Source organism: Chelonia mydas, chromosome 26, assembly GCF_015237465.2.
Source record: "Chelonia mydas isolate rCheMyd1 chromosome 26, rCheMyd1.pri.v2, whole genome shotgun sequence".
NCBI classification, from domain to species: Eukaryota; Metazoa; Chordata; order Testudines; family Cheloniidae; genus Chelonia; species Chelonia mydas.
Genome location: NC_057859.1, coordinates 1,399,086 through 1,422,612, shown reverse-complemented (window position 1 = coordinate 1,422,612; position 23,527 = coordinate 1,399,086). Strand labels below are relative to the sequence as shown.

The window sequence follows — 23,527 nt, the reverse complement described above, 5'->3', positions numbered from 1 at the left end:
ATAAAAAGATCTTCTGTACTTTCCACAGTATGCATCCGATGAAGTGAGCTGTAGCTCACGAAAGCTTACGCTCAAATAAATTGGTTAGTCTCTAAGGTGCCACAAGTACTCCTTTTCTTTTTACAAATGAGAGAGAAGGCCACACTAGTTAAAAAAAACAACCCAACCTGGTGTAGAAGAGAAGTGAAAGCATATATAGAGAGATATAGGTAGATAGATATAAAATATGCCTCTCTCTCTCTCTCTCTTTCTAAATGAAGAATTGTAGAAAATTGGTAAGGGAAGAAAAAGAATACAAGGAGAAAGCTATGGCCACTAGAGTTAAGGACAATAAGAAGGAATTTAAAAATATTAGGAACAAAAGGAATCCTAACAATGGTATGTGTCCATTACTAGATGGAAATAGAACTGTCAATAATGAGGCAGAAGTATTCAATAAATATTTTTTCTGGATTTGGGAAAAAGCTAGATGGTGCAGGTATATCATAATTATGAAATATTTTCTAATCCAACAGTAATGAGGATGTCAAACCGCTGTTACTAAAATTAGACATTTTAAAAATCAGCAGGTCCATATAATGTGCATCCAACAGTTTTAAAAGAACTAGTCAAGGACCTCTCTGAACAATTAATATTGATATTTTTCAATAATTCTTGGAACACTGAGGAAGTTCCAGAGGACTGAAAGAAAGCTAATGTTGTGCCAATATTTCAAAAGGGTAAATGGGACAACCCAGATAATTATAAGTCTGTCAGCCTGGTATTGATCCCATGGAAAATAATGGAACTGCTGACACAGGACTCTATTAATAAAGAATTAAAGGAAAGTAATAATTAATGCCAATCAATGTAGGTCTGTGGAAAATAGGTCTTGTAATCTCATCAAAAAAGACAGTTTAAGGCTGGATGATAAAGGTAACAGTGTTGATGTAATAGACTTCTGCAAGGCATTTGGCTTAGTACTGCATTATACTTTAAGAAACTATATGATACACAATCAAGATGGCACACTTTAAATGGATTAAAAACTGGCTACCTGATAGATCTCAATGTCACTGTATACAGCAAATCATCAGTGAGCAGGTGTGTTTCTAATGGAGTCCTGCAGGGATCAGTTCTTGACTCTAAGCTATTTATCTTTTTTGGCAATTTACCTGGAAGTAAACAAGAGCATTACTGATAAAGTTTGCAGATGATAAAGATTGGAGGAGTGGTAAATAATGAGTAGGACAGGTCACTGATACAGGGAAAACTGGATCACATGGTAAGCTTGGCCCAAGCAACCAATATGCATTTTAATAATGCCAAATGTAAATGTATATATCTAGAATAAAAGAATGTAGGCCATACTTACAGGATAGGGGACTCTATCTTGGGAAGTGACAAGTCTGAAAAAGACTTGGGGGCCATGTTGAAAAATCAACTGAACATATGCTCCCAGGGCAACGCTGGGGCCAAAAGGGCGAATGCCATCCCTTGGATGTATAAACAGGAATCTGGAGTAGGAATACCACTGTATTTAGTACTAGTGTGACTGCTAGTGGAATACTGTATCTAGTCTGGTGCTCACAATTCAAGAAGGATGTTGATAAATGGAAGAAGGTTCAGACGAGAGCCACTGACTTGAGTCACTGGGAGTTGGGTAAATCACTTGGCTCTCTCCTGCCTTGAATAAAAACCGGGAACTATGCTGCAAAATCTCAGGCTCTGTGGATTTTACAGCATAGTTCCCAGTTTTTATTCAAGGCAGGAGAGAGCCAAGTGATTTACCCAACTCCCAGAGACTCAAGAGAGTAGCTCTGCAAGAATGAGACTTCAGGATCCTATGATCAAATCACATCTCACACAGCCTCCAGGGAGCTTACTGACACAATGGGGTAGTGCAGTGCACAATTAAGTCGTAACTGCTTCTCTGAGGCCACTGTTAGCCTAAAGTATGCACACGTGGTACGGGCACTGCACTCACTAAGGGTTACAGCCCACACGTGTCCCCAGCACCACTCCAGTCATAACAAGGAGGCCGGTGGCGTCTTAAAGACTAACAGATTTATTTGGGCATAAGCTTTCATGGGTAAAAACCCACTTCTTCAGATGCATGGAGTGAAAATTACAGATGCAGGTATTATTATACTGCCACATGACCATGTCCAGTCAGAGACTTTCAGCCAGGGGTCTCAAAGCATTTTACAAACTTTGCTCACTGAGGTAACAACCCCTGGGCGAGGGCGGCGCTGGGTCATTGCCCACAGGGCAGGACAGACCTGGAGTACAGGACTCTTACGCTGACCTTGCACGGACCAGCACTAGCTTAGGCCATGTCTACGCTGCATCCACTGCAGTTATTACATCGCTTGTGTGTGTGTGCGCACGCTTGGCTCCTCCTGTGAGCAGCGTGCGACCTCACCAGGAGTGAGTGTCTCCACAGTACTGTCAGCCTGGGACCTGGCGGGATGGCTCCTGAAAGCCGGTAACAGGCGATGTAAGTAACAGGGCGTCTACAGTGACACTGCACCGACCTAACGACTCCACCCCGCTGGGGCCGGTGCGGTTACTAATGGGCCCAGAGACGCACTGATGTGGGTGGGAGCCCAGCGAGGGCTAACGGAGCAGCGTGGCCGGGGCCTCAGCTCCCCGCTCCCCTGGCTGCGCCGAGGGCCGAGCCGCTCCCCCGGGGCAGGAGCCCGCAAGGCCCGGACGGGGACGGGGACGGGGACGGGGGGCCCCTGCCAGGGGCGGGTGCTGACAGCCCTGGCGCCGCCTGTGACCGGGAACCCCTGCCCGGGACGGGGCCGTAGCGCCCCGACCGCCCGCCGCTCTGCGCCCTGCCCCGGGGGCGGCTCTGCCGCGGGGCTAATGGCCAAGGCTCGCCCGGGCCCCGCTGCGCTGGGGAAGGTGCCCAGTCCCGGGCCGGCGGCAGGAGCCCGCCCGCTGGGCTTGGCAGGGGCCGCGCCTGGGGCTCCTCCCCGACGGGAGGCGCTGCGGACCGGGCAGCCCTTAAAGGGAGCCGGGCCGCGCCGGACGGCGGGACACCTTGGGGCAGCCCCCGGCCCGGGTGCGCCTCTCCCCAGTGCAGCCATGGGGCCGCCCCCCTGCGGGCTCCTGCTGGCCGCCCCCGGCGGTGTGTGAGCCGGCGCGCTGCCGCCCGAGGCCCCCCAGCCCTGCCTGGCCGCCGGGGGGCTGCTCCAGCCCGACCGCTGCGGCTGCTGCTGGCTCTGCGCGCCCGGCGAGGGGCGGCTCTGCGCCCACGGGCTGCGCTGCCGGGGCGGCGCCTGCCTATGCGCCGAGTCCCCCCGGCCCGTGTGCGGCAGCGAGGGCCGCACCTACCGCAGCCCGTGCCAGCTGCGGGCCGAGAACCGGCGGGCGCGGCTGCGGGACGCGCCCGCGGCCATCCCCGTGCAGAAGGGCGGCTGCGGGGAGCCAGGTAAGGGAGCCGCTGACCCGCCGCCTCGGGGCTCCCCCCTTAGCTCTCCCTGCGCCCCCCAGATGCCTGCCCCCGAGCACAGGGCAGGGAAACGCCGAGTCCGGCCAGCTGCCCTAACCAGTCAGCTCCTTTCTCCGCTACCTAACCTGCCCCCCATCCAAGCAGCCAGCCCGTCCTAACAAACGCAGCGTCCATCTGCCTGCCCCCTTCTCCTGCTCACTCTCTTCCTCTCCTTGGTCTTGCTCTCTATTGCCACCTGACTCTTCTCATCCCTTCTCCTTGCTTTCTCTCCTGCACTCGCTGCCTGCTAGGTGCCTTCTCCCTCCTTTCTTCCCAGAGTTCAATACCTGTCACTTTCTCGGTTTTACTCTCGTCTAGTCTCTTACTTCTCTGTGAGATCAGGTTTGTTTTTCATTTCCCGTTGTTCCTGGGTGAGGCAGGGATCGTGCAGCTACTTTTGGAATGACTGAATGAATGAGTTTCACAGAGGGTGTGTAAATGCTATTTTTCCCTAAGGTTGTAACTGGCCAAGTCCAGAGTGAAGGATCCAGCCAGGTGCAGGACCAGAGGCTTGACTTTATCAGCACGGGGTTTTGAGCTCAGCGGCAGGGTTATCCAGAGGGTGTTTTTATGTTTTTCTTTCCTTTTTTTTTTTCTTCCTCCAGGACTAGTCTACATTTGGATACTTAATGAAACAGCTATTCTGGAATGTGTGTGTCCAAATGGGAACTTATACTGAAATAGCTATTATGGAACAAAGTTCCAAGGGTAGACACTTTTAGGTTTAACCGTATGAGAGACTGCCGATTTAATCTGTAAATGCAGGATTTGGAGAGTTAAAAGCCTAACACGATGGTGCTGATTAAACTAGTGGGATGGAAAACCGTTTTCTATGTCTTTGGCAATGAGTTCTTGCATGGCAAATAAGGAAAGCCAAGTTTTAATTGAATTCTTTGGGGTCTAGTCTCTCTCGGTATACATGTTTTGCTCCACTTCTCCCTGAAGATTAAGATGCTGTGTGGGAGGAATCCAGATTGCATCTCCCAGAGCCTGAAGGTGGGCCAGTTCAACTAAACAGTTATTCTACTTCAACAGTGCATTGAATGGAATCCAGTCGGTAGGATCCCTCTATGCTTCACTGCCAGCTATGACTTAATATTAAAATAAACATAGTGGAAGTGAGTAACTGAATGCTGTATTCTCCATATATGATCCATCTAATAATAACACTGCATACTTCCACCCACTGCCCCAGGGAAAGGTGAAAAATCCCTAGGGTCTTTGCCAGCATTCCCTTGAGAGGGAAAATTCCATCCAGACCTCAAACATAATGACCAGTACAACCACATGCCTGGGAAAAAAACACACCCTTGGCATGTTAGCCTGTCTATGCTACAAACTTCTGCTTATGTCCAAGTAATTGTCTACCTGATTTATTTTCTGCTATTCAGAATATTTCCATATTTAACAAGATCAACCCTATATAAAAATCATGAAGTAGATGTTCCTTAAGAAGGTGCAGAGAACTGGTCACAGACTAAGCAGATGGAGCAGTAATATGTGCAGCTAAGGTGTCTGTTCTAGCACAAAAAGGTCCATGGGGAACAATCCGATAAACACTGGTCAGTGGCTGGGAATAAAGGACTAATACGGGGCAGAATATTGAAGGGTGAGGAGAGTGGGTGGTCTTGGTGATCAGATGGTTCCCAAAAGCCTTTGTGCGTGAGATACAACCTGTAAACTTGTTGTTGTTGAATATTAAAATTATGATTGTGCCCAAAGCCCCAGTCGAGATCTAGAGCCATTTTGCTAGGTAAATGAAGACAAAGTCCCTCTTAAAGAGCTTGCAGTCTGATCTCTAGGTCCATTTGAAAGTGAGCAGATGGTGATTTATATGGTGAGAGTTTGAGAAGCAAGTCAGTGGCTGCTCGTTACTGTAATGATCTCCATGTGTAGTGGAAAATGATAAACAGGAATTAAAACCTTTGCCCCTAGGCTCCTTCCATCTTGACAGCCTGAGGTACAAGTTTAATTTTATTGCTGATGTTGTGGAGAAGATTGCTCCAGCTGTTGTCCATCTTGAGCTTTTTCGCAGGTATGGATGCCAAATTAAGGCTGTTGGTTTTAAACTGTTTCCTAATGAATTTGCTGGTAGAGGTGGTTGGGAGCCCTTTTTGCAAATATCTCTGAACTATGGTATAGAAGTAGCAGAGCAAGTTCTTATTCATGAACATTTGAATAAATAGACCACGGTGCGGAGGAAGAAATCCATAAAATTGTCTTCCTCTGGATGTGCCTGAGACTGGCACAGGGAACTCCCATCAGGATTAATTATAGTTAAGCATGTAAACACCATTTAAACTGAAAGGGGAGTAGACTGTCCTGGGCTGTTGCTGTGGACAGTAAAACAATCCTATAGAAATGTCACCGGAGAGGCTTAAAATGCAAGATCAGAAAGCCTGATGCTTGTAAGCAATGCCATTTTGTTTACTATTTGATTAATAGGGACGCTCCTGTCAAATCTGGCCCAAAAGTTAGGTTTTATATAAACAAGCACTTGTGAAAGCTAAAACAAATATAAATGTTTCTGAGTAGCAGCCGTGTTAGTCTGTATTCACAAAAAGAAAAGGAGGACTTGTGGCACCTTAGAGACTAAGCAATTTATTTGAGCATAAGCTTTCATGAGCTACAGCTCACTTCATCGGATGCATTCAGTGGAAAATACAGTGAGGAGATTTATGTACACACAGAACATGAAAAAATGGGGGTTACCATACACACTGTAAGGAGAGTGATCATTTAAGATGAGCTAATACCAGCAGGAGAGTGAGGGGGGAGAAAACCTTTTATAGCTTTTATAGCTTTCGTTTTTTTCGTTTTTTTTTTTAAAAAGCTTTTAAGCTTTTGTGAGCTACAGCTCACTTCATCGAATGCATCGAAAGCTTATGCTCAAATAAATTTGTTAGTGTCTAAGGTGCCACAAGTACTCCTTTTCTTTTTATAAATGTTTCTATGACTTTAAGAAAAAAAAACCAAAACCCAAAGATTCCCCGACAGCATCTCCAGTCCAACTTTTGCAGCACTGGGCCACAGCATGAGAACCAGAAAGTAAAATGGATTAGAAATGGACTTTTAAAAAGTGTTGCCGAGTAGTTTCATTGACCAAGCTGAGAGTGATGGAAAAAACTATAAAGAAATACACATTATTTTAAAACTTTCCATTTTAGTAATCTAATGTAGTTTTAGTGACACAGAATTTTTGCTCCCCCAGGATCCTGGTTGAACAAGGGACATTCATGTTGGCAACCTGTGCTGTAGCTTTTAAGATATTCCCAGTACTGTTCCTTCTTTTTAAAAAAAAAAAAAAGGGGGGGGGGATTAGGATGAAGATTAACATTATGCTACTATTATGAGGCTTATATCAGAAAGCACGCCTCTTCAGCGTGAAACTTGGTACGAACTCAGACTTACAGCAACAACATAACTCGTTCATTGCACAGGGTGTCCTACTCAAGCCAAGAAGTCCTTGTGTCCAGTGGCTCCGGATTCATAGTGTCAGAGGAAGGACTGATTGTCACCAATGCGCACGTCCTCCCCAATAAGCAGAGAATCAGAGTGGAGCTCAAGAGCGGGGAGCAGTACGAAGCTAAAGTCAAAGATGTCGACCACAAGTTGGACATAGCCCTGATCAAAATATATCCTGATGTGAGTATGACAGCTCTCTGGAGAGGACCATCAGGTAGGGAAGCAGAAAATAAACTCAGGTTTAAACTCAAAACAGGTATATTTATGTGTTCGGTATGTAGTGGTCTTTTCTCCATAAGACTGATAGTGGTATTGGAAAAAGCATAGTTATAACCTTTCTGGGCACTGGGTTTAGGAGCTGCCCCAACGCAGAGGTTGGTCTTGCCCAGTTCGAGTACATGCCTTATTTTTCTGTTTACAAGCGGCTCTCATTTAGTAGCTGCAGGAAGATACTGTTGGTTTTTTTTCCAAATAACTTTTAGTTACACTAATAAAAGAATTAGTTTACTCCAAATAGGTATTTAAAAACAACAACAACAAAACACTCCAAACCTTCCACCTGCTTGGAGTAAACTTTCATTTTGTTGCCCAGTTGGTATCTCTGTACGAGGTGTGTGTCTGTAAGAGATTCTGTGTCTCTCTGTGGGAATTAGTTGGGGGTGTTTTGTTTGTTCTTTACTTAAAAGAAAAAAAAAATAGGAACCATCTTCTTGGCAAAGCCACAGGGGGGAAGTAAATCTACCCAAAGGAATTGTTCATGTTCTTTTCATAAGAGAACTATCTTTGGAGCTGTATTTAAAAACTCCTGAACCCGAATTGTTGGCTGGTTTGAGTCATTGTGACCTTGATTGTTTTAAGCTGAATGCCCCTTTGAATTGAAAGGAGAGTCAATATGGCCACAGCATGTCACACTGAAATACTGGTAAAGTGAAGAAGAGAGGTGATGCATGCAGTGCAATGATTTACGGCCATCCCATTAATGACAGCAGGGCAGAGGTTCTTTCCAAACTGTGAAAAGAAGAGAATGGCTAATATTTCTGGCAGGGCCGTGGGAGGCAGTACACAGCTCTTACTAGAAAGAACAGGAGGACTTGTGGCACCTTAGAGACTAACCAATTTATTTGAGCATAAGCTTTCGTGAGCTACATCATCCGATGAAGTGAGCTGTAGCTCACGAAAGCTTACGCGCAAATAAATTGGTTAGTCTCTAAGGTGCCACAAGTCCTCCTTTTCTTTTTGCGAATACAGACTAACACAGCTGTTACTCTGAAACCTATTCGGCTGAAATCTTTCTTTTGACACCCTGGTATCCAATCGCTATTTGCTGCCTCCTATACACTCGTGTGCCAGGAGCAATTAGCCCTTAGATAACATGCCCTCAAGGATTCAAGTATGTGCTGATCTGAATGAACCCTGCCGTACAAAGACCTCTCCTTCATGTCAGCATTCAGTGATTAAACCTAGGAATCCTGAACTTCAGAGTGTTTAATAACACTTGAGTATCTACTCTGTAGGCAGCAGAGCAAACTCCCTCTCCTGGAGCCTGTGGGCTTCTGCACTAGTCTAAGGAATCGGTGTCTAGCAGTAGGTGACCAGTTTCATTGTTCTGCCTCCTCCCCAGACTGCCCTCTCTGTACTACTGCTGGGAAGATCCTCTGACCTCCGGCCTGGGGAGTTTGTGGTGGCGCTGGGTAGTCCCTTCTCCTTACAAAACACCGTAACGACAGGAATCGTCAGCAGCACTCAGAGAGGCAGCAAGGAGCTTGGCCTGAAGGACTCTGACATGGCATACATTCAGACAGATGCCATCATCAATGTAAGTGCCAAGTCTAGAGACTTCCCCTTCAGGGGTGGGGACCTTAGGCATGTCCACAGCAGCGGAGAGTTCTCCTGTTAGATTTCACTGGGGTTCCTGTGTTCCTTAGAAAATGATGCCCAAAGTGTTCCCAAACTTTTCATTGTGTGAACCACACTGTAATTAACAGAGATGGTCTCATGGATGCCTCTCCTGTTTGCATTCACCTCACATCCATGTGCTAACCCAGGGGCGGGCAAACTTTCTGGCCTGAGGGCCACATCGGGTTTCCAAAATTGTATGGAGGGCCGGTTAGGGGAGGCTGTGCCGCCCCAAACAGCCAGGTGTGGCTTGGCCCCTCCACCCCTCCCTGTCCCCTGACTGCCTCTGGAACCCCTGCTCCTGACTGGCCCATCTAAGCCCTCCTCTCATTCCTGACTGCCCCCCCCCGCCCCAGGACCTCTACCCCCGTTCAACCCCACCTGTTTCCTGCTGTCTGACCACCCCAGCCCCTATCCACACCCCTGCCCACCACCCCAAATTCCCCTGCCCTCTATCTGACGCCCCCTGCTGCCTGGAGCGCTCGTGGCTGGCGGCGCTACAGCTGCCCTGCCCAGAGCACCAGGACGGGCAGCCGCACGCTCGGCTGGAGCCAGCCGCCCACCGCGCAGCACAGAGCACCGGGTCGGGCTGCAGCTCTGCAGCTGCGGGGCCCAGCCAGAGCTCGCAGCCCTCCCGCTCTGCGGGGGAGGGGGGAACCGAAGGGCAGGGGCTGGGGGCCAGGAGCCGGGCAGGAGGGTCTTGCGGGCCGTAGTTTGCCCACCTCTGTGCTAACCACAACAACGGCTTATGGGGGAAAGGAGCATTAGGGAAGTGTTGAGTGTGGCTTTCGCTTCCCTCACTGCCATTAAGCGTCTGGAAATAAAGAGGAGTCCAGGCCACGCAACTGCTGCAATGCACACAGACTCCAGTATCCCCCTAAATGTGTCTTGGAGCCATAGTCTGTGCTTCTCATTGCGGGGTGGCTCATGAGTGACTGACATGAATGGGAGTTAGATGCAACCATCTTTGTGCAGCAAATTTGACCAAGGCCCTCCCATAGCCTGTCAGTTCTGTGAGATCTTTCATCAGTAAAGAGACTCTACCTGCACAATGACCTTGCTAGAGGGTCTGATGCCTTCAGGACTCATTTACCTGTGGATAAGGGGTTATGCTTCCTGGCAAGGATGCCCAGAAGGGCCTTTGGCCTGACTATTCCTGTGTGCAGCTGCCAAGGGGGAGGAGTTTCTTGCAAGAAGGGAAGGCTCATGTTCGTATGCCTTGCAGTTCCTAAACTATTCTGCACCCTTACACACTGGGGTATTTTCTCACTGATGTCTAGAACTCTCCCTAATAATCCCCCAGCAAATTATCGGTATCGGGGTTATTTCAATACAAAAGTGCCTTCCTCAGATTCCAGCAAATTTTGTCAGGGAGTGGTGGCCTTAATGCGACTGTAATGTCCTCTCCAATTGTATTCTCTTGCAGTATGGAAATTCAGGTGGGCCCTTGGTGAACTTGGTAAGTTTTCCTCCTCGCTGCCAATCTTTGCCTATTTCTAAAGTTCCTTTCAATTTCCTATTTATTGCCAACCGTCCTATGTGGGCTTTTATTTTATTTACTGTAGCTGCTAGTAGAATAAAGTAATTTAAATGATGGCATTATTATGTGAAGTAAAGCCCAAAGTCATTAACCCCATGAAGGCTGAATTCTCTTTTCACTTACAGTTAAACCTGGTCTCACTTTTTTTTTTTTTTTTTTTTTTACAAAAAGTTTGGATCAAAAAACCCCTATTCATTTACATCAAAAAGTTCCAAAGAACTTTCTGAATTGTAACTGAAAAATTTGAAACCAAAAGATTTTGACTAAAATATTTGTGAAAAGATTTTTTTTCCACAGAAAATAGACTCTTCTGTGAAAAATCTTTGTTTCATTGAAAATCCAATTTTCTGTTTTGAAGAACAGTTTCAACAGAAAACTTTCCACCAGCCCTACCTACAGTGTCATAAATCAGGGATAGCTCCATTTAATCTAGTGGGATTACGTGGCAAGCAAGAAGAGAATCAGGTTTTCTCCCCCGCCCCCATTCTAATTTAAATTCCACTTTGATTCTACATTTATTTAGTGTTGTGGTTTACAGTCTAACACACGTGATGAGTCTATTTCACCCTGGAGTTAAGTGAACTGAACTGAGCTATTGCTATTCGAAATATTGAGAAAGCCCTTGTCTTAATCTGGGAATGCTTTTGAAAATGTAGCTACCCATCACAAACATTATTCTATCCCGGGGAGACTCTGCATCTAAACTCAAGGAGCACCTGTGAGAACTGATGGGCAGAAGAGTGTGAGAAAGCAGAATCTGAGAACTGTGCCTCATTTGTTCCATTGTCACTATCCCCACTACAGAGTGGACACTAAAGAGCTCAGCCCCCAGAAGTGACCATTGTGACAACTTTCAGAGTAGCAGCCGTGTTAGTCTGTATTCGCAAAAAGAACAGGAGGACTTGTGGCACCTTAGAGACTAACAAATTTATTTGAGCATAAGCTTTCGTGAGCTACAGCTCACTTCATCGGATGCATTCAGTGGAAAATACAGTGAGGAGATTTATATACACACAGAACATGAAAAAATGGGGGTTACCGTACACACTGTAAGGAGAGTGATCATTTAAGATGAGCTAATACCAGCAGGAGAGTGGGAGGGGAGGGGGGAGAAAACCTTTTATAGTGATAATCAAGGTGGGCCATTTCCAGCAGTTGACAAGAACATCTGAGCAACAGTGGGGGGGAGAGGGGGGAATAAACATGGGGCAATAGTTTTACTTTGTGTAATGACCCATCCACTCCCAGTCTCTATTCAAGCCTGTTAATTGTATCCAGTTTGCAAATTAATTCCAATTCAGCAGTCTCTCGTTGGAGTCTGTTTCTGAAGTCTTTTTGCTGTAATATTGTGACTTTTAGGTCTGTAATGGAGTGACCAGAGAGATTGAAGTGTTCTCCGACTGGTTTTTGAATGTTATAATTCTTTTACGTAGAGACGGTCCAGTTTGGCCAATGTACATGGCAGAGGGGCATTGCTGGCACATGATGGCATAGATCACATTGGTAGATGTGCAGGTGAACGAGCCTCTGATAGTGTGGCTGATGTGATTAGGCCCTATGATGGTGTCTCCTGAATAGATGTGTGGACACAGTTGGCAACGGGCTTTGTTGCAAGGATAGGTGCCTGGGATAGTGGTTCTGTTGTGTGGTGTGTGGTTGCTGGTGAGTATTTGCTTCAGGTTGGGGGGCTGTCTGTAGGCAAGGACTGGCCTGTCTCCCAAGATCTGTGAGACTGATGGGTCGTCCTTCAGGATAGGTTGTAGATCCTTGATGATGCGTTGGAGAGGTTTTAGTTGGGGGCTGAAGGTGATGGCTAGTGGCGTTCTGTTATTTTCTTTGTTGGACCTGTCCTGTAGTAGGAGACTTCTGGGTACTCTTCTGGCTCTATCAATCTGTTTCTTCACTTCCACAGGTGGGTATTGTAGTTGTAAGAATGCTTGATAGAGATCTTGTAGGTGTTTGTCTCTGTCTGAGGGGTTGGAGCAAATGCGGTTGTATCGTAGAGCTTGGCTGTAGACGATGGATCATGTGGTATGGTCTGGATGAAAGCTGGAGGCATGTAGGTAGGCATAGCGGTCAGTAGGTTTCCGGTATAGGGTGGTGTTTATGTGACCATCGCTTATTAGCACCGTAGTGTCCAGGAAGTGGATCTCTTGTGTGGACTGGACCAGGCTGAGGTTGATGGTGACAACTGCGGCCATGTGCTGAGCTGTTTAGAAAATCTGGCCCTGAATGTGCTTAATACGCAGCTGACAGACTGCACCCTCTGAACCATGGCAGCCTTTGTAACTAACACAACCTGCAAACTTTCCGCTTCAAATACCGTCACCTTTCTTGGTGTGTACAAGCAATGGCAGGATGCTGTTGTGGCTACTCCACATGTGTTCAGTCCTGCCAGATGCTGAGCACCCACAACTCCCATTAACTGAGTAGAACTTGTCTGTCACTCTGCAGGGTGAGATCCTGGGTGCTAATAAGGCAGAAAGAATGGCTCCCCTGTAAATGGTAGGGCGAAGACATGGAAAGGATTAGCACTGCACTGCGTTCTTACTGCAGGCACATGGTTTGCTAGCGTTAGATTCCAGCTAAGCTGCATCAAACACTTTGCTGGGGGTCTGGACTCTGGTTATACCATTCTGAACTTGCTAATACCATGGTTTCCACTTACCCTAACGATCTGTATTCAGACCTCCCAAAGCCCAGTGTTTAGGTGTTCCGGGGTCCTTGGATCTGAGTCTCTCCTCACTTTATTTTCAGGTTGGAGTCTTTATAATTGTACATTTGTATTCACTAATTGGAATTAAATGGTGGGGGAAACGGGGTTAGTTACTCTTCCCTTGCACTTGTCACTGTCAGTAGTGTTAACAAACTCAGCAGTGTAGATAGCTTTACTCTGGTCCCTTTATATGTCCCTATGGTCATATGATCAACTAATTTTCCAATGCCATTCTGGCCAGCACTGGGTCAATTTTGCTGTGAAAGTGTTTGCCACCCCAGTAGCATGGTACGTTGTTGGTTCTTGCAAACCTTGCACCAAAAGTGTCCCAGTAAGAGGTGTTGTATAAGCCAGGTCTGGTTACTCTTGGTGAAGGATGGTGAAGTTGTAGGGATAAATACGCTGAAGGTAACGGCTGGCATTTCCTTTGCAATCCCCTCTGACCGAATCCGTCAGTTCCTAGAAGAATCTCACGACCGGCAGATGAAAGGTAGGAGTGTTGTGTTCAGCAGATGAGACCTTTTGTGATGCTGTCTATCTCTTATCCACACTTACACTCCTCTGACCCAGATGTGGGCATGGAGGGAGGAATGGCCGGGTGACAATTACAATGAATGGCTTGATATACTCTAAACTGGGAAGGTCTCTCCCGTGTGTTGCGCACAGACTAAAATACCATTTTAGTATTCATTAGTCATCCTCTCCAACATTACTCGTCCTAATGAGAGAACGTTATCTTCCCAGTGTGCCAGTTAATTCAGATTAACTAACCTTTGTGTGTAAGTGACTGGAATGTGGCTTGGTCAGATGGACATGAAATTTCTCTGTAGCATATTATGGGGGGGCAAACCCATATCATGTGGTAAGAATGCAGCCCTGGTGGGGACTTGGCGCACACAGGAAACACGTATCTGGACGCAACATGCCATGTTAGAACTACCGTTTCAAGCTGTCCCAGACGGGCAGTTGTGCCATCAGCATTGTGTTGATGGAGCTGCAGCTGAGGTGCGCTCATGGGCGTTGTGGCTTCTCACTGGTACCCAAATTCCCTTGGGAATGGAGACCTTGGAATAAAAGCACTCAGGTCACTGTTCACAAACCTGCTAACTTATGATCAGAGTCTGGGGTGGAGTGACAGGCCAGCTTAACTGTTGGGAGAGCATGCTGTGCTGCCACCGTGGAGCTGAGCTCCCAGCTCAGCTTGGTAATCGACACGACGTGTTGAGGGGTGTTTGGATACCTCCCTTCTAAGCAGCCTGGGAGCACGGTATAGACGTCACGCTGTGCCCTACAGGTGGAGGCAGGGAGGGAGCCCCTCTCTTCACAGTCTGTATTCAGCATTGGGAATGGTAATGAGGAGGCAGCTGCATTAGGGGAATGAAGGAGAGGGGGCTAAGTGAGGACTCTTCCTGGAGAGATTGCCATGCGGGACATCTGTGGGAAATGGGAATAAAGGCAAAATTGCAACCCCCTTCTGCCTGTTGGGTACTCTCTGCGCTGCAGTGAGATATGATGCTCTCTTAGTGGCTGGTGTTTAACCTGGCCCTCATTCTAGTAGAATTAAGCACCTTTTGCATGCTGTATTCTGCAGGTTCCTCACAAGCATGTTAGTTTAGAGTCACCCGACCAAGCCACTCCCTCCATTTATGCTCTGTGTCTCTGTCCCATTCTTGAGGAGTTTCCATCTCATGTAACATGCAAAGAACATCCTCACTTGCTGGTTCTAGGATTTATATTTTTTTATTAGCTCATTGACTCATCTACATGAATAAAATTTCTCACTGTGTGAGTATGAGTGAGTCACAGCTGGAACTGCCAGAAACCTCCATCCATCAGTCCATCCACAGGTGGACAGTGACAGCCTTCACAGAGACTAGTAAAGAGATGTCAGAATCCCGCTCTCTGTCCCTATAAGCAGCCTCTACTACTGTGCATCTCCTGTGACCTACACATATGTGCGTGTCCAGTCACAGCCCTGTTCCCGAGGCCCCTGTCAGGGTGAGGTTTGCTGTTGAAGGCTCTGATCCAAAGCCCATTGAAGTCCGTGGAAGAACATAGCTGTTTTCCATTCTCGTGGCATCAGTGGGCCCATAGTTCCATCTTCTGATGTAAACATTTGAGCAAACTTAAACTATACCATAAATGTGGCTTTTCTATTCAACATTGTTATCCTTCTAAAAGTTACTCTCACAATCACCCAACAGAATTTTAAAATTGGAGCTGTTTTGTCAGCTCCTAAAATCCCCTTTTCCCCTTGGACATTCCAAGCAAATGCCTGATGTTTCTGGGGGTACGGTTGTGGTGTGTCTTACTTGATTTCATGAATGTTGACTCTGTCCTTCTAGGGACGATTTGACCCAAGAAGAAATACATGGGATTCCGAATGCTTCCTCTCACTTTTAAGTAAGCTTTATTTTCTGCACTCGTCACCAGCTTTCAAGCAGTCTGTCACACTGTCTATTGTTTGAGGTGGGGGGTGTTCCCAGCTCGAGGAGACGTACCTGCACCAGCTTTGATTGAGCCAACATAATAAAAATAGAACGTAGCTCTGGTGACACAAGCAGCCGGATGGGTTAACAGCCCTGAGTCTGTGCCTAGCAACTTGGACAGCTACATTCTAGGGGCGGCTAGCCCCTCCCACTGCTCACGCCACCATAGCTAGACGCTATTTTAGTGTGCTAGCGCAATCAAAACTGGTGCAGGTGTGTCATCCCGCCACCCCCCCTCTCCCAGCTCAAAGACTTACCCTCACTATAAGGACAGAGAGCTCAAGACAGCCAAGCAGATAGTCAATAAGTAGTTCAGCCATAACTCTCTTCTTGGGAGCTGGAGAGATTCTGGTGCATTTACAGAACTTCCTCTAACAGAGTGGAATTTGCTCCTGTGCAGTGCTGTGCGGGTAGGCTAAGCCAACACTTCATCTATTTATAATAGAACAGATATAATTGCTTTATGTGTATGTATATGTATTGATTATGACCCACACCCTCAGTCACTTAGTTGGCAAGCTTTTGGGGGCAGGCACTGTTCTCATAGGCATCTGTACAATGCCAAAGATGAGGCCATGATCTAGATTGGAGCCTCTGAGTTCTACAGCAGTATTAATAGTAATGGCGATTATGCAGGTGACGAGGGAATCCAGAGGGATACCAAGGGTCCTAGGGAACTTTCAAACGTCAGCAGGAAATAGTAGCATGATATTCAGTTTAGAAAATTGCAAACATACCTCTGAGGGGAAAGTGACACCAAATAATAAATTTCATAGAATATCAGGATTGGAAGTGACCTCAGGAGGTCATCTAGTCCAACCCCCTGCTCAAAGCAGGACCAATCCCCAACTCTAAATCATCCCAGCCAGGGCTTTGTCAAGCCTGACCTTAAAAACTTCTAAGGAAGGAGATTCCACCACTTCCCTAGGTAACGCATTCCAGTGTTTCACCACCCTCCTAGTGAAAAGGTTTTTCCTAATATCCAACCTAAATCTCCCCCACTGCAACCTGAGACCATTACTCCTTGTTCTGTCATCTGCTACCACTGAGAACAGTCTAGAGCCATCCTCTTTGGAACCCTCTTTCAGGTAGTTGAAAGCAGCTATCTAATCCCCCCTCATTCTTCTCTTCCGCAGACTAAACAATCCCAGTTCCCTCAGCCTCTCCTCATAAGTCATGTGTTCCAGTCCCTAATCATTTTTGTTGCCCTCCGCTGGATGTTTTCCAATTTTTCCACATCCTTCTTGTAGTGTGGGGCCCAAAACTGGACACAGTACTCCAGATGAGGCCTCACCAATGTCTAATAGAGGGGAACGATCACCTCCCTCGATCTGCTGGCAATGCCCCTACTTATACATCCCAAAATGCCATTGGCCTTCTTGGCAACAAGGGCACACTGTTGACTCATATCCAGCTTCTCGTCCACTGTAACCCCTAGGTCCTTTTCTGCCGAACTGCTGCCGAGCCATTCGGTCCCTAGTCTGTAGCGGTGCATGGGATTCTTCTGTCCTAAGTGCAGGACTCTGCACTTGTCCTTGTTGAACCTCATCAGATTTCTTTTGGCCCAATCCTCTAATTTGTCTAGGGCCCTCTGTATCCTATCCCTACCCTCCAGCGTATCTACCTCTCCTCCCAGTTTAGTGTCATCTGCAAACTTGCTGAGGGTGCAATCCACACCATCCTCCAGATCATTAAGGAAGATGCTGAACAAAACCGGCCCAAGGACCGACCCTTGGGGCACTCCACTTGATGCCAGCTGCCAACTAGACATGGAGCCATTGATCACTACCTGCTGAGCCCGACAATCTGGCCAACTTTCTATCCACCTTATAGTCCATTCATCCAGCCCATAACTTCTTTAACTTGCTGGCAAGAATACTGTGGGAGACCCGTGTCAAAAGCTTTGCTGAAGTCAAGGAACAACACGTCCACTGCTTTCCCCTCCTCCACAGAGCCAGTTATCTCGTCATAGAAGGCAATTAGATTAGTCGGGCATGACTTTCCCTTGGTGAATCCATGCTGACTGTTCCTGATCACTTTCCTCTCCTCTAAGTGCTTCAGAATTGATTCCTTGAGGACCTGCTCCATGATTTTTCCAGGGACTGAGGTGAGGCTGACTGGCCTGTAGTTCCCAGGATCATCCTCCTTCCCTTTTTTAAAGATGGGCACTACATTAGCCTTTTTCCAGTCGTCCGGGACTTCCCCCGATCGCCATGAAGTTTCAAAGATAATGGCCAATGGCTCTGCAATCACATCTGCCAACTCCTTTAGCACTCTTGGATGCAGCGCATCCGGCCCCATGGACTTGTGCTCGTCCAGCATTTCTAAATAGTCCCGAACCACTTCTTTCTCCACAGAGGGCTGGTCACCTCCTCCACATGCTGTGCTGGTTGTTATTAAAACAACTTTAAAAACAGTATGTCTGAAAGGGGTTAAAAAAGCTGTTTCGAGCATAAGAATCCAGTTGTTAGTGTGAATGTTTGTATTTAGGACTTTGCATTGAGACTCGCTGACAGCAAGCCATAGCATCAATTCATTATGCTTTCAAAAAACATCCCTGAATGTTGACAGCCTTGCTGTAGGATTAATTTTTTAAGTGTCTGCATTTCTAGACAAACAGGAATGTTTGTGCATTTATAGCTATGCCAGTTTAAAATCTGTTGGGTCGTCTTGTCCCAATACCAGGAGAGAATAATACTGATCCATTTCTGAATTGGCAATATTAAAAAAGACACTGTTTTTCCTCGGCCTTCTGCGAGCTAATGGATTAGGCAGTAATGGGCTGATTAGTATTTCACATGAAGAATTTTACCACCATGATTTCTTTTCTCAGTCTCATCCGTGAACTGAAAATCTATGATAAAGATTTCCCGGACCTGAACTCCGGAGTCTGTTTTTGAAGTGATTCAAGGAACTGCTGCTGCAAGGTAAGAACCTAAAGATGAAGGCTGCACCGTCTGCCTCTTCATGGGCATTGCAGGGGCCTCTCAAATGCTCCTGTTGCAGTGTTCATGTAAGAGATCTATACAACCTTCTTTAATGCTATGGTCTCTGAATGGAGGCTGATATTTTGCTCACTCACACAGTCCACACCAGGATGACTTTCTGTGAGTGGCCATCACAAGTACAAGATCAGTTCAAGTCGGAATCCATTTCCCCTTCCCCCCTCCTTGTTCTAAAAATACCTAGAGCATTTTCAAATCTGAAAGACCAAATGATTTTGGTGTGTTTGGGATGAAAGGTCCTGTTGTGCTTTCTGTACTTGGGCAAAATTCTGGCTGTTGTCTATGGGAGACTTGCCTGAGTAGAGGATTGTGCCTTAAATCAGGACAGATTTATCAAATGTGTTGGGTTTTTGTATTTTTGTTAGAAACACTGAGACTTATATAACGTGTTTTTGAGTAGAAAAGGGTTGAATTTATGTAGTTTAACTCTTCATAACTTTTTTCATCCTTATAATCTCCAGCAGACTGAGGGTGGTGCTCACTAGCAGTAAGTCATAAAACAAACACGTTGGAGCTGTAATTATGTATTGTATGTACACATGTATACCCTGACTACAAAATGCTGCCAGTGTTCAGGGCATTGCTGAGACCAGAAGAGTAGAATCATATTAATTCATAGACTCTAAGGCCAGATGGGACCATTATGATAATCTAGTCTGATTTCCTGTATAACCCAGGCCAGGGAACTTCCCCAAAATAATTCCTAGAGCAGATCATTTATAAAAAAACTTCCAGACTTGATTTAAAAGTTGCCAGTGATGGAAGATCTACCATGACCTTTTGTAAACTGTTCCAATGGTTAATTACTCTCACCATTCATACCTTATTTCCAGTCTTAAGTGTCTAGATGTCAAGGCTAGTAGATTCTGTTGTACTTTAAACCAGAAATGGAGAATGACTTCCAAAGTTTCAGTTCAAGAAGAATTGCTAAGGGAGTGCTGAATCTGTCACATGCAGACTGATACCATATACAATGGGGAGAAAAACCACATGAATGCTACTGCTTTCCTCTTTGGGCATGTCTACACTGCAACTGGGAGGTGTGATTACAACATATGTAGGCACATCTGTGTTAGCTTTGATCTAGAATACGAGTAACAACAGCAGCGTAGTTGCCCAGCTCCAACTAGCCGGAGAACAACCTGCCCCAGGACCCTGGGTATGTATTGAGAAGCTCGCCTCTGTGGCTGCCTTTACTGCCATGGCTACATTGTTGCTGTTACTCAAGCTGGCTTTGATCTAGCTAAATGAAAGCCAGCATGGTATGCATATTTGCTGCAATCATACCTCTGACTGTAGAACAGGTACAGTCTGTGAAGGTAAGTGAGAGAGGTGAGTCTGCACCACATGCCAGAAATCCCAGTGAAATCCATGGGAGTCTCATATAAGGCAGGCTTGCAAGATCAGGTTTTCTGTTAGCAGCAGCTATAGCCTGAATGTGGGCAGGTGTTAATGCAGATGGACCTATGCACACAGCTCTATCAATATCCTAGTTTTCTGGCCTGCAACATGATTTACTTCAGTACAAGTCTTTGCTGAGTCCAGTTGTTCCACTGGACTAAACTGTGTAGTGGTTTTATGATGTGAACATCTACCCTACCACCAGGGGACTAGTTCAAGACTGCCAGGCTCAGATCACCTATGACCTAAATGAGATTTGAACCCAGTTCCCCAGAAATATTAAGTTAGTACAGGAAACCACAGGATTTAAATATGATGGGCAAAATTCTAGCCTGATTAAGATTCCATGTGTATTCCCATTTAAGTCAACAGTAGTAACTAATGCAGAATTTAGTCTGCTAAACAATAAGGTCTGCAATTTGGAACTCTTCCAAGGTTTGTAGTGTTTTATTTCACATTAAAAATTGCTGAACTTCTTGCACGTGTATTGATGATGTCTGATTTTTGGGATCTGTGTGATTGGTACTGTAGTTTCCTTTCCCATTTTTACTTGACTGAGAGTGTTTACAGCATATGTGTCAGAAAGCTTCCCCATTTTGTGTGTATGTCACTTTACAATTTTAGTCTTTTCTCTAAGACTGTGTTTATATTAGAACAGTGCAGGGGGTGAAGGAAGGGAGAATATTAGACACCAGACCTGTCCCATGCTAAAACTCAAGGGAATAAACCCAGCCATCTGGGGGGGGGGGGGGGGGCGGGCGGTGTGTGTGTGTTTAAGAAGTTCATCCACAGTCCCAGTTTGATAGCATTTCCTATGCATCCCTCTCCGCTTCCCCCTGGTCCTGTGGCTCCAGTAAAGGCTGATGCCCAGAGCTAATGAGTCTGACTGTGGGGCTGAGCATTCTACCTCTCCATAAGAAGGCCGAGCTCAAGTGAACCAGCTTCGTTGTCTGACTTCTATCACTGAATTGGGGCATGGGTGGTCCTACAGTGGATTCATGCTCCATGATAGACAATTCAGATCACCTATAACTAAAAGGACTGCTCCCCCTCTTGCTTCCCTTTCCAGCAGGTACCTCTTTGGGTGTACACGTCTGTCAAAACTTCCATTAACTTAATTAGTAAAAATTGGAACCTTGGTTAAAATTTCTTGTCCCCCTGCATAGTGGTACTTAATACCACAATGCAGCTCTCTATTGTTTCTAGTCCTGCTGGTTACACTGAATAGGTACCTAGTTACCAACCAACAGCTCTTTGCGTGCCTTGTTTCTATATAATAGGGCCTTTTCTGAGGGTTGTATTGCATCGTATGTAGCAGCTTGGAGCTAGCCCAGTGACTCTAATAAACCCATCCCCAATGTGTATGCTAAAAAGATAAATGATCATTCAAGGAAATATGCTATAGTTCTGAGGCAATAACGCTGACATTTGGATACAGATGGTTAGAAGCTGGGGTGTGATCTATGCAAGCCTGTGAATGCTGCATGCACTCTAGAAGGGAGGAATTTTGGAGTCACTGAGATAAGTGTGGGCAATCCGCACAAGCAAGAATTAGCACATAGCAGATTCTCCTTGCATGGAGAGTTTTCTATTACAGGTGTTGTCTTCTCCCTCTTCTCTTGTATGCAGAAGTTGATGACTGCGTTAGTTACATAGTGATACTGTTTGTGTGTAATTCTAATAACTAGATTATCTGAATTAATTTACAGTGGCTACCTCTAGAGTAGTGGACTGACTTAAGTTGCCCTTGTTGAATTTTGAAGTCCTTAATTATGTAGACCCCACCTGTATTCAAGACCTATTTTGAGGCGTATCTTTACACAGACAGCACTGGCCTTTTACATAGATTTCAGCATTGTGACGAGGGCAGGCGGTGATTAGGTTCTGGAGCTTACTCTCTGCTTTATCATCTGATTCAAAGTCTCTGGTTTCTTTGTTGCTGCTCTGGCATGAGAGATGGTGATGTGATTATCAGCATTAATGGAAAAACAGTCACCTCGACAGAGGATGTAAGTGAAGCTGTTTAAAAACAATGATGTTCTTTCAATTGTGGTTCATCGAGGAAATGAAGATGTGATCTTGAATATAATTCCAGATGAAATTGATTAAAGGCTGACTTCCATCAGAAATAGTTTAATTAAACAAAGTCAGACCTGCACTATGTGGCTTAAGACAAAGCTTATGCTGTACGCAGTTTTCTAGTATAATGTAGGGAAAACTTTCACAGGTGGTCTAGAAAGCAGTATTTAGACATATAGGATTTTTTTTAAATTCTTACTAAGAGAAAGCAAACTGATTTTTTCCAGTGTATTTTACTTCAAACATTTTTGAAAGTGACTACTGAAGTATGATTTTTCCCCCCCCTTCTTTTCCATATTTAAAGCTAGCCAAAAAATACTGGGTTTTAGTCCAGAATGTGGACAAAGCTAACTCTATTGTCTAAACTTGAAATACTATTGAAGTTAAGTGCAGATCGCCTATTACTGAGAACATGGGGCCTGGTCAAATTCTGGCTGAAGTCAAAGGGACTTGAATGAATTTTGGAGCTTTTGCTGAAAGTTAACTATCATTTGTTCTAGATCTGCTTTTTCTGTAACATTTTGTGGATATAAAAAACTGACTTTGGAAAAATAGCACTTTCCAGGAGATAAGTTTTCCATGTGTATAGTGCATCCGTAGCTAAGAGTTTAGCTGTTTCCTTGTTTCTAAAGCTTTAAGACTGAGCAGAAATTTTTAGGTGCTTTAATTTTTTGGGTGCTCAGACAGAGCGCTTGAACAGCCTGATTTTCAGAAAGTGCTGGGCACGTGCTCCCTGGCAGTCAGGCCCCTTCACTCTCCACCAAAACCAGAGGCAGCCTCGAGTTCCTGTCACTCTTGGAAACTGTGACCACACTCCCTTGATAAAGCATGAGGGAAAAATGTTTGACTCCAAAGGTGTGAATGGACGTTTGAAAATATCAGCTACTCTGTGTGAGTTCATAATGGTGGACTATCGTAAAATCACAGATGTGGGAATGCTTTTCAGAGACTGGACCAGTGGTTCCTGTACTACTAAAATGCCCAGATTCCATTTACATACACTCTTTAATGCTACCTCATGTCTCCCTCGCTTGTTTTTGTGTTCTTAGTTTCTGCTGTGGTCCTCCTTCTACCACCCCTGCCTTACCGTTACTCCTCCACCAGTTGTACCCTCCTCCCCATTCCTCCTCAAAATTACACTTGTGGTATATTTGTGTATTACACTGCTGTGAACCTTTAACATACATGTTTTTAACTAAGCATACAAGTTGCTAGAGATACTGCCTTTTTAGAACAGAGCTACACCCGGGAAGATATGTTCTTTTCCACTTGCACTATCTTACAAATATCCTGAAGAGAAACCTGGACTTGGCCCTTAGCTATACTGTCCCTAGTATTCAGAGTAGCAGCCATGTTAGTCTGTATTTGCAAAAAGAAAAGGAGTACTTATGGCACCTTAGAGACTAACAAATTTTTTTGAGCATAAGCTTTCGTCAGCTACAGCTCACTTATCTG

The 23,527-nt window shown here is 45.6% G+C and overlaps 1 protein-coding gene across 1 annotated transcript; it reads left to right on the top strand.

Annotated features, from left to right (window-relative positions):
• Positions 1–417: 417 nt before the first annotated feature.
• HTRA4 (HtrA serine peptidase 4) lies at positions 418–23,527 on the top strand. Its single transcript, XM_043536166.1, is given in 13 exon segments — positions 418–478; positions 3,069–3,146; positions 3,149–3,421; positions 5,417–5,516; positions 6,922–7,126; positions 8,568–8,762; positions 10,269–10,301; positions 13,474–13,588; positions 15,444–15,501; positions 18,421–18,477; positions 18,479–18,514; positions 21,915–22,017; positions 22,019–23,527. Coding segments are annotated over 13 exon segments (1,398 nt in total). The 3' UTR covers positions 22,103–23,527.